General features: G+C 49.0%; 1 protein-coding gene across 1 annotated transcript in view; it reads right to left on the bottom strand.

Moving 5' to 3' along the window:
- LOC112117834 (mesenteric estrogen-dependent adipogenesis protein) overlaps positions 1–11,302 on the bottom strand; it is a 21,117-nt gene extending 9,815 nt beyond the window's left edge. The window contains exons 1-2 of the mRNA XM_026653571.1: positions 11,049–11,302; positions 1,855–1,964 (exon numbers count right to left, since the gene is read on the bottom strand). Of these exons, the coding sequence (XP_026509356.1) occupies positions 1,855–1,964; positions 11,049–11,302 (364 nt within the window). The remainder of the gene's footprint in view (positions 1–1,854; positions 1,965–11,048) is intronic.
- Positions 11,303–11,503: the final 201 nt, after the last annotated feature.

The raw sequence follows: 11,503 nt of genomic DNA, 5'->3' as shown, positions 1-11,503 counted from the left end.
GGGGGGGGGGGGGGGGGGGAGGTTTCTGGGGCTGGGTCTGACCCAGACCCAACTGTTCTTTGCAGAGGAAGAGGAAGTCCCCCTTTCCCCCACCTCCAATCCAGCCGGGACTAGCAGTTGAGCCCGGGGCAGGTAGGAGCCACCAGCTGGGGCATCCCCATAGGCTTAGTTTGATAGCTATTTTGGTGGGGTGGAGGTGGCACAAGATCGCTTGGTTCACTGGCTCTCTTCACCCCCACCTGGAGTGGTATCTGGGCTGCTGGTGCTGCGGAGGCTGGGGATATGCGACAGTCTGAAGTTGACAATCAACTTCAGACTGTCGCATATTCTTGATGAGTGCCTACTGACTGACAGCAGGGCAGGTTGTGCATAAGCATAGAAGGCAGTGGGGAGGGGAAGGGGCCTGGGATGGGGAAGAGAAGTGGATAGAGGAATGGGGGGAGGGGGGCAGCAGGAGCAAGCGCCAGGAATATTCTTGGCCCAGGGCCCAGCTCCAGCAATGTTTGGGGCTGGGTCTCTCCCTTGGCCCCGCCTTCCGCCCCTGCGCAGCCCCCGGGCCATTTAAAACAGCCCGGGGGCTCCACTCACCACTGGCAGCGCAGCAGAGCTAAGCGGCTTCCTCCCTGCTCGCTCCACATGGCTGCCAGCCCCTCCCTGCAGCCCCTGGGCGGGGTGGGTCTGTGTCCTGCCCCAAGTGCCCCTGCAGCCAATGGGAAGCTGCGGGGGCAGTGCCTGGGGGTAGCAGCACATGGAGACTCCCGGCCTGCCCTGCCTAGGAGCCCCAAATAAGCGCTGCATCCCCCCACCCCCTCCCAGAGCCTGCACCCCCCCTTCAGCTCCCCTCCCATCCCCAAGCTCCCTCCCAGAGCCTGCACCTCCACCCCCAGCCCAGAGCCTACACCCAAACTCCATCCCAGAGCCTGCACCCCAGGCCCCCTCCCCCACCCAAACTCCCTCCCAGAACCCAATCTCTCACCCGTCCTGTACCCCAATCCCCTGCCCCAGCCCAGGGTCTGCACCCCAGACCTCTTCCCCCGACCCAAACTTCCTCCTAGAGCCTTAGGCAGGTGGGGGGGAAGAGTTTGGGGGGAGAGGGGGGCAGAGTTTGGGCACCACCAAAATTTCTACAAACCTGCTACCCCTGCCACCCCGCGCTGGGCAGGGCGTGCCCAGCGCACATAGAAGGGGAAGATGACTGGTACTAGGACCCAGGGGGTTGCATCCAACTGCAATCAGCGAACCGGAGTGCCCCTCCCCCCCCATGTCCTGCCTCTGTTTGGGGGGCAACACCCCCTCTGCCTTCCAAACTATGCCCACAGATGTCCCCAAACTCCCCCCCCTCCCCTAACACGGTGATTTACCTCTCCGCTGGCTACTGTGGGTGCCTGAAACGATGCGCCCATGCTGCTGGGGAGGGGTGCGTGACCACTCTTGCAGATTCCCTTTACTTCCCTGTCAGAGAGTAATTTTTGTGCGGGGAAGCAAAGAAATCTGTGAGGACATGAATTTTGTGCACGCATAGTGGTGCAGAATTCTCCCAGAAGTAAATAATCCACTACCATAGGGGGTAAAAGTATTCAAACTCAAACTGTCAGCATTAAATACTGCTGGATATTTTGTGGATTTTCTGGGGAACAACGCCTTGTAAGAAGGGTGTAAAACATTTTAGCCCAACTGAAAATTATAAGCAATTGAAAACAGTATTAGAATGGAAGCTGTCGTATCCCAAAAGTTCAACACAATGGGCCAGATCCTATGCCAATCTACATCAGCTGGAGGATCTGTCTCACCCTTTATTTTTAATCAAGCAAGTCTAAACACGAATAATGAAAAGGAACTATATAACATACATACCTTTTGAGGAATAATTTTTTGTTCTGACATTTGTGAAGAATACTAGTGGTCTGCTTAGTATAGTTTCTCTGTAGTCTTTATAATCACGATGGCTGGTGAGTTCTACATCCCTGTTAAAAATCAATTACAACATTATTAGCTACTCTCTTTGTAGAGTACATTCTTAAGTATAATTTTATTTTAAAAAAATCTAATTTGATTTCTACTGTTCAAGTTTCCTTTCACATAAAACCATGGAGAAATGCAGAGGCTTGAAGAATGATTCAGTTACTTCATTAAGGATGGAGACCAGCATTTTCAAACTGTAGTGCAGAGGTGGGCAAACTAAGGCCTGCGGGACCCTCCTTCCCGGCCCCTGAGCTCCTGGCCCAGTAGGCTACCCTGGGCCCCTCCCCCACTGTTCGCCCTCCCCCACAGCCTCAGCTCGCTGTGCGGCTGGCGCAATGCTCTGGGTGGCGGGGCTGCGAGCTCCTGGGGGTTGGATGGGGCGGCAGGGGGCAGTTAGGGAGAAGGAGTGGTTGGATGGGGCAGAGGTCCCAGGGGGCAGTCAGGAATGAGAGGAGAAGTTGGATAGGGCGGCGGGGGGCAGTCGGGGCGGGAGGTCCGGAGGCGGTCAGAGGACAGGGAGTGGGGGTGTGGATGGGGCAGGAGTTCCGGGGGGCCTTCAGGGGACAGGGAGGGTTGGATGAGGCAGGAGTCCTGGGGGGGCTTTCAGGGGGCGAGAAGCAGGGGGGGATTGGATAGGGGGCAGGGGCCGGGCCACGCCTGGCTGTTTGGGGAGGCACAGCCTCCCCTAACCAGCCCGCCATACAATTTTGGAAACCTGATGTGGCCCTCAGGCCAAAAAAAGTTTGCCCGCTCCTGCTCTAGTGGCTAAAGCTAGGCATCTAAGTAAAATACATCTGAAAAACCAGGCTATTTTAATTTAGATGCACCACCGTTTGAAAATGTTGCCAATACTGTAGATTTATTTTAAAAAACTCATGGTATTAGGTGTTTTCCTTAATGTCTCTACTTCTGGAATTATGAGATTATGAATGATTCTCAACTTTCATTAAAATAAGTAAGTTTCTAGCCTTCATAGTTGGAGAAAGATTGGAAAACAACCCCAAATACTCAAAAACCAGAAGGTAAATACTAAAAACCCTCTTTAAAAAAAAAAAAATCACATGATTTTGAAGCCAATCTCATGCTTTTGGGGAAACGGACTCATGGGCTGTTGTTTTTTTGAACACTTAGGACTGACAATACTGGATTGCTTTTATGTAATTCCACCTCTCTTTGTAATAAAACTACAAAATGAAATAAACAGTTACAAATATAAAAAGCACGGGAACACTTTTCTTCATCCCCCTCCCTCAAAACAGACTGGAAAATGGGTAAATACAGCTGTTGCTACATGAGATAACAGGAAAAGGAAAATGTTTGGGGACTAAAACAATATAATTACATCCAGATCGGATTCATTTAAATCTCAGATCATAGCCACTGTGAAAGCAGTCATAATAATTTCTCACTATCAGTCTTCTACAGACTGTTGTAAAAAAAAATAAGTAATAGCCTTAGAGCACAAGGTGTGGTCTGTTTTGTAGAATGTATTTGGGCCTTTGTGGCAAGTGTGATTTTAAAATATCTTTTCTAGCCATCTGATTTTTGGAATATATGGCAATGTGTAATTTAAAGTACTGTATTATTTTTCTCCAATTTTTCAGCCCTCAACATGCGATTTACATCTGATTAGCAATGTTTACACTCACGGTGCAGTTTATATGAAAAAAGAAAAAGAAAAATCCTTGTCAAGAAAATACAGACTGCCCTGACTACATGTTTGATACAGCAAAAACACAACTGAAGGAAACACAACCGACTACAAAAACACAACTGAAGGAAAATAAAATACCACACCTACTATACAACTTTTCAGACTCTCATTTTCAGTATGGAAATTTGACTATATTGTAAACAAACTGCTTTTGCAATCATTTAAAGCCGTACGAGTTATAATCAAATATACAAGAAATGTTTCAAATTAAACTTTGTACAATTGACTCAAAGAAAATTGTTACAACCAAGTTATAAATCTCAGAAAATAGAAGCTTAACATGGAAACACTAACAGACCCGCAGCAATACAGCAATGTGAACCAGAGGTATTTTCAAATAATTAAGTTGGGCCTTATCAAAGGCGCTGGAACTAAGGGTGCTACTGCACCCCCTAGCTTGAAGTTGTTTCCATTACATACAGGGTTCACAGTTTAGTTCAATGGGTCTCAGGACCCCCGCTATACAAATTGTTCCAGCATCTCTGGGCCTTATCTACACTTAACAGCCACACTGGTACAGGAAAAGCACTTTTTTTTAAAGTAGGTGGTATAAGATTATTCCCATTCAGTGAATAAAAAGCTGTACCAGCAGAAGTACTCTTTGACCAGTGTAACTGCATCTACACTAGGATTTTTGCCAGCATAGCTATGTCATACCCAAAAAATTACCCCTCCCAACCGAAATAATTATGCCAGCAAAACTCTGAAGTGTAGACCTGGTCTTACTGGTTTTAGGAGATGGGGGGGAGGGAGGGAGAGAAAACTACCAACTTCTTTTTCCTACCAGAACTAAAGAAGTCACTTTTTGGAACATGCAGGGATACATTGCAGGATGCGGGACAGACACAGGAAAGCTGGGTTGGGAGGCAACAGAACAGGCTGCACACTGACATGAGTCACAGTTCTGGCTTAGATCCCTCTTGTGTAGAATTGGGTATTACAGTGGAGTTGGGAGAGTTATTTTTCTCTTAGGAGTTTGTAATCTATTATCAGTTATGTGCTCGTGTGCTCAGCACCTTACAAGACACAAATAAAGAGCCTCTACTAGACATTTATACCATTGTGAGTACAGACAAAAGCATCAACTCCAAATCAAAACTACAAACAGTTCAGGTAATTCATAACACATTAAGGCAAGAAATTTGGGTGCCTACATTTGGGATCCTAAGTCCAAGTTTAGACAGTGGCCTGATTTTCACGCATACTGAGCACTGACAAATCCCACTGAAGTTAGAATACGAGGTGCTCAACACCTTTGAAAATTAAGCCACTAGTACCTTAGTGCCTGAATGTGGATTTGAAACTAACTTTAGGCACTCAGCTTTCACAATTTTGGCCTCAGGTAATTTCCAAAGGCAAGTGCAACCTAAGTTTTGAGAAGAGACAAACCAATTTAACAAATCACTGAGTAGGTGCTTCTCCCTCTGTACTTGAAAGAATCATGTAATTTTTGCATGGTTAGTTTCCTTCCCCAGAAATAGGATCATAGAGATTCCTACATGCAAGGTGCAGAAAGTTTGAGAGCAGATTCAAACTGGGAGGCCACCGGGACATAGGAAGGGAGGGAGAAATGTAAGACTCTAGGAATGAGGAACTCAAAGTACCATTCAAAGTCCACTGCAATCCATAACTGCCCTGCTTATCTTTGTATGCAGTGTTAGACACTAACATTCATGAACTGCACAGAGACACTGGATTTATGGTTTATTACAACCATCTGTAACCCACTAATACCTTATTCTTTGTCCTATGACTGCAGAGGTGTTAACGGACCGCTCCACCTTGAATGGCCCCTTTAGGATATGTGCTAACTACCTATGCTAAACAATTTGTTCCATCTTGTATTTAGCTGTGACCAGGGCCGGCACCAGGCACCCAAGCTGGTGCTTGGGGCGGCACGGCGCTCCGGCCGCCGGGGAGAGCGGGGCCACAGCCGGGCTCGCTGCCCTCCCCCCAGCGCTCTGGCCGCCCTCCCCCGCACGCCCTCCCCCCGGCCGCCGGGGGGGGGAGGGGGGAGCCCCCACCAGGGCTCGCCGCCCTCGCCCCGGGGCTCCGGCCGCCCTCCCCCCGGCCGCCTGGGGCGGCAAAAAAGCCAGAGCCGGCCCTGGCTGTGACCCTCAGAGTACCTTTCCCAGACCCAAAGAGCTCTGTGGGGCTCGAAAGCCTCTCTAACCAACAGAAGTTGGTCCAATAAGAGATATAGCTCCCCCACCTTGTCTCTATCTTTGAACACTCAAAAACAGGGGTTCTGTTTCTTTTGGTTCCTCTCTGATTTGTAGAACTTTTTCCCCCCCCCCCACCTTTATGATAAGAGTTTGCTTTGGACTTGACACACCTAACTGCAATTTTTACTGTTTCCAAACCTTCCAAGTCCTGCTTATTTAGAGGTCCCTCATTTCAGCCTAATTGTAAAGGCAGATTTTGGTTTAAGTATTATGTTCTTTTGGTTGAAACAAAAGAATTTTTTTTCCAATGGGCCATTTGACAGATCTGCTGGCCCCATCCAAAACCACTGCTCTTATTTGTACACTCAAATCCCAATGACTTTCAATCACTATTTTACAGACTTCCATAAAACTACATGGCCACCTTCCCCCACTCCTCCCAGTGCCAGAGATCATGGTGCCCTCACTGGGTTGCATTGTGCCCTTTACCCCAGGGTTTAGAGCCAGGACCACCTTTCCTCCCTGGGCTGCAGCTCTTAATTATACTCCAGAGGGAATTCTGCATCAAAATATTAAAAATTCTGTGCCAAAAATACTAAAAATTCTGCACCTAGTATTTTAAAATTCTGAAAAATTCTGTATATTTTATTTGTCAATAAATAAATGTGAAGGCTCCGGCCAGGGCCGGATTTTGACATTCTGAGGCCCTAAACTATGTCAAGTGTAAAGAGGCCCCATACCGTAAAAAAAAAAATTTTTATCATCACAGAAAGGACATCAAATGTATAAAGATGAAAACTTTATATTTGCATATATACAAAGGCAAAGTTGTAAAAATAGAATAATCTAACTAAAACAAATGTCTTGCAATATGCCTGTTTGCATTATAAAATAGTTTCAAATTAACAGTTTCATCTGATTTCTTAATTAGTAGATATGAAAACTTTATATCTACAGCAACACAAAAGCAGTTAAAGTTACACAGACCAGCTTACTTAATGGAAGCAGTGCAACCTGCAGTAGGTCTGTTTGCACATCACATTAATTTTAACACAGAAATTTAAAACATTTTCTTCTGTGATTTTTGGAGAGCAAAGTCATTGATGATGTCCTCAAACAATAAGCTATGGAGTTTGTCACTTTTGAGGCACAGAATGCTTAGGGCAGATTGCCTAGAAAATGCTGCAAGAAAAGCTGACATCTCTTCTCGTTCGCTTCTCTTATCCTCTGTCTCCCTCAGGACGACTAATTTCAAATAAATACCTTGGGCACACAGAGTGACAACAAGCTATATGCGCGAAAGAGAAAAAATTTACCAGAAAAAAAAAAAAGACTGGTAATCTCTGAACAGGCATTGAGAAAGGGAGGAAAAACTAGCCTATATTTAAGCAAATATAATGACTATTATAGGCCTCAATAGCTTATAAATCAGGGGCACTCAAACTGGGGGAGGTCAGGACCCCTCAGGGGGTCCCAAGGTTCTTACATGGGGAGTTGTGAGCTGTCAGCCTCCACCCCAAACCCCGCTTTGCCTCCAGCATTTATAATGGTGTTAAATATATTTTAAAAAGTGTTTTTAGTTTATAAGGGAGGCGGGGAGATCGCACTCAGAGACTTGCTATGTGAAAGGGGTCGCCAGTACAAAAGTTTGAGAACCACCGCTATAAATCATACAGTAACTCCTCACTTAACGTCCTCCCGGTTAATGTTGTTTCACAATTAGGTCGTAGACCTATTAGAGAACATACTTCTTTAAAGTTCTGCAATGTTCCCTTATAACATTGTTTGGCTCCCCCGACTCTGCCCGCCCGGTGCTCCTGCCGGGGACCGGGTCGGGGCATGAGGGCAAGCCCCCATGCCCCTATCCCAACCCCCAGCAGGAGCCCTGGGCAGGCAGAACGGGGCAAGGCCCTGTGCCCTGACGCCACTCCCCGGCTGGAATGCTCGGCGGGCGGAGCAGGGCAAACCGCCGTGCCCTGACCCCGCTACATGCCTGCCTCAATCAAGCTTCACAATCATTGGTGAGTACAGCATTAAATTGTTTAAAATTATTTAAAACTTATGCTGTATATGTATAGAGTGTCTTTTGCATGGCAAAATATTTTTCCCTGGAACCTAACCCCCGCTTTACATTAATTCTTATGGGGAAATTGGATTTGCTTCACATCGTTTCGCTTAAAGTTGCATTTTTCAAGAACATAACTAGGACGTTAAGTGAGGAGTTACTGTATATGCACATAGTTTGAAATAACTTGCTCACCAAGTACTCAGAATATTTTGATATATATGTATATCTTCCTTCACTTCTCTCAAAACCTTCTATTTATCCTTTCGTCAGCACTCTCTGATATTTACTGTGAAGGTTCCCAAAACTGAAGGAGGGAAGCCAACACAAATGTATCCTCCTCAAGATCCACTTGACCCAAGTCCATAAGACGATCAGCTGCAAACTTAATCATGTGAAGCATGGATAGCGCATGAAGCAGAAAACGGCGTGCACACTAAAATACACAATTGTACATATGTACAGATCAAAAGAAGAAAACACACTAGCACTTAAGCAAATGAAGGAAAACAGGAGCGAAGGCACTATATGACTGAGCATGCTGGACCGTAAACGAAAGATGGCAGCCTTCCGGCTATTACCAGCCAAGGGGGACGCTAAACATGACGTCACTCCTAGGACGAGTCCCATAGAGTATGAGCTTGGCAGGATTGCTTCACGACACTACAGTCTCTGACCTCACATTTTTCCAGATTTCATCAGCAGTGATATTTATTTAAATAAGTTATGAAGGCATGGTTAGAATTTCACCAGCAGCACCTGGCCAACAAAACACTACCCTAGAAGACTGATAGCAGACTTACTCCTAGAAATACTAATTTTACAAGTGCAATTATCAGGAGGGTTTTGAGCCCTGGCCTCCCACCTATCAATAATAAACAATTAGTGAAGGGTAAGGGTATTTGTGTATTTGTCATATTTGAACAAAAGTGTCTATATTTAAAGAGAATCTTCTTTTTCCCATATCTCCTTTATTTATCAACTGATTTTGATAAAATTTGAAGTGGAGTCAGTTTTTTCTTTTTTAGAAGCCCCTCATATTGTGAGGCCCTGAGCTGTAACTTAGTTACTTTAGGCCTTAATCCGGCCCTGGCTCCAGCATGGCAGAAGGGAGCACAAGCCACTGGGTGCACAGAGGTGGGAGATCACCCTGCAGCACCCCTGGGACACGAACTCCGCGATGAGGCTACACCTGACCCTGACACAGCGCGAGGGTCGGGACTGCCCCAGAAACACCCTGGGGCCCTGCCTCTCCATGCCAGGTGCACCAAAATAGTGAGCGAGCAGGACAGAGTCTCGTAAGCCCAGCCCTGGTCCAGGTGTGGAACAAGCAGGCTCAGCCTGGCGGGATCTGAGTGTGGAGGGGCTTAGCAAGGGAGGGATCCAGGTGTGGGGTGAGAAGGTTCTGTGTGGGATGATCTGGATGCAGACAGCTTGGTGAGGGGTCCAGGTGCACGGGGGATCAGGATGCACAGGGGCTCATTGCAGGGTTCCATGTGCAGGGGAATGGGACTGTGCAGGGGGGTCCAGGTGAACTTGGTTGGGGCTCAGTGGGGGTGTGGGTCTGGATGTGGGGGGATGAGGCTTGGTGGGGGGGGTTGAGCACTGGGGGAGTGAGGCTTGGTGGGTCCGAGTGCAGCTGGTTGGGGCTCAGTGGGGTGGGGGTCAGGGTGTTCCAGGTGCAGGGGCTGTAGGGCTCCTTGGGGCACAGATGCTGGAACTAGGGGTGCTGCCACAGCCCCTGGTTTGAAGGGGTTTCCCTAATATACAGCGTTTACAGTTTGGTTCAATGGCTCTCAGCACCCCCACTATACAAACTGTTCCAGCACTCCTGCATTCGAGTGGGGGTTTGAGTGTGGGGGGGCTCAGCAGGGGACTGTCTGGGTGCAGGGGACTCTGGATGCAGGGGGTGGGGGTTAGGGTGTAGCAGGAGGGTTCAGCATGCACAGGGGTTGGCAGATGGGTGAGCAACTCCCCATACTGCGTGGCTGAGTAGTGATGGGGGCAGGAAGCAGGGGGGGATATGCAGAGCTTCCTGCAGCTGGGTGAGGTTTCTGGGAGGTGGGTCTGACCCAGCTGCTCCTTGCAGGAGAAGAGGAAGTCCCATTCTTCCCCCACTTCCCCAGGACTAGCAGCTGAGCCTGGTGCAGGGTAGGTGCTATTGGCTGGGGCGTCCCCAGCCCCATGCTCATTTATCTCTCCGCCGGCTACTCCAGGCCCCCAAAACTATGCATCTGCGCTGCTGGGGAGAGGTGTGACTGCTCTTGCAGCTTCCCTTTGTTTCCCCACCATTTCTCTGCAGGGGACATGAATTCTGCATGCGTGCAGTGGCACAGAATTCCCACAGGAGTAGAATTTACACTCGCCTTATGCCCTTTGTCCCCATCCTCCCTGCACTCTGAAGGTGCGGTGCTGGACATGCTCTACATGCCCAGAGAGTACGAAGAGAAATTAAAAAGGCTGGGACTGTTCAACTTGGAAAAGAGACAATATGATAGAGGTCTATACAATCTTGACTGGTGTGGAGAAAGTAAATAAGGAAGTGCTATTTACTCCTTCACATAACACAAGACTTAGGTCACCCAATGAAATTAATAGGCAGCAGGTTTAAAAAACAAACAAAAGGAAGGATTTCTTCACACAACACAACCAACCTGTGGAACTTGTTGCCAGGGGATTTTGTGAAGGTCAAAATTATAACTGGATTCAAAAAAGAATTAGATAAATTCATGGAAGTAGATCCATCAATAGCTATATCCAAGCTAATGAGGGATGCAACCCCTGCTCTGGATAGCCCTAGCCGCTGCCTGCCAGAACCTGGGAGAGACGGGGGAGGGATCACTAGCTGGTTGCCTGCTCTGTTCATTCCCTTTGAAGCACCTGACATTGGCCACTGTTGGAAGACAGGATACTGGGCTACCTGGACCATTGGTTCTTACGGTACAGGCAGCACCCACATCTGTCCCCTAATGCCCCACCATTGCACAGGGCAGGGGAAGGGGCCCAGGGAGATGAAGTCTGGGGCAGGGAGTCTCCCTGGTAAGGTCCCCAGCCCAGCGAGGGAAGGTTGGCGGGGCCTCTGTAGGGGCGCTGCAGAGGGAGGATCCGGGATGGGGCTGCCGGAGCGGGCGGGGCTCGGTACCTCTTGCAGTGGCCGGTGAGGCGGCAGTGGCGCTGCCCGTCGTGGTGCAGGGCGCCATCGCTGAGCACGGTGAAGCCGCCGGCGGGCCGGTGGCGCGGCGGGCGGAGCACGGCCAGCTGGTCCCCGCGCAGCTGGAAGCAGTCGGGCTGCAGCAGCAGCAGCTGGCGCAGCGGCAGCAGGGCCAGCTCGCAGTCGCAGGTCCGCGGGCCGCGCAGCTCCCCCGAGGAGACGGGGCTCGGGCTGGGCTTGGCCATGGCCATGGAGAGGACGCGGCAGCACGCGAGACGGGAAACTGGCCGGGGCTCGGTGCGGACGGCAGGGTTGGGGAGCCGGGCTGCGGCCCCAGGTACTGCCCCCGGAACTGTTCCCGCTTTATATATCCCCCTGCAGGCTCCGCCTCCGGCCGGAAACAACAGCCAGCAAATGCCACTCTCTCCTGCAGTGCCCCGCCTGGC

This window comes from Terrapene carolina, unplaced genomic scaffold (assembly GCF_002925995.2).
Source record: "Terrapene carolina triunguis isolate 2854851 unplaced genomic scaffold, T_m_triunguis-2.0 Scaffold141, whole genome shotgun sequence".
Lineage (NCBI taxonomy): Eukaryota > Metazoa > Chordata > Testudines > Emydidae > Terrapene > Terrapene triunguis.
Note: the sequence above shows the minus strand (reverse complement) of the source record. Positions and strands in the feature narration are given on the sequence as shown.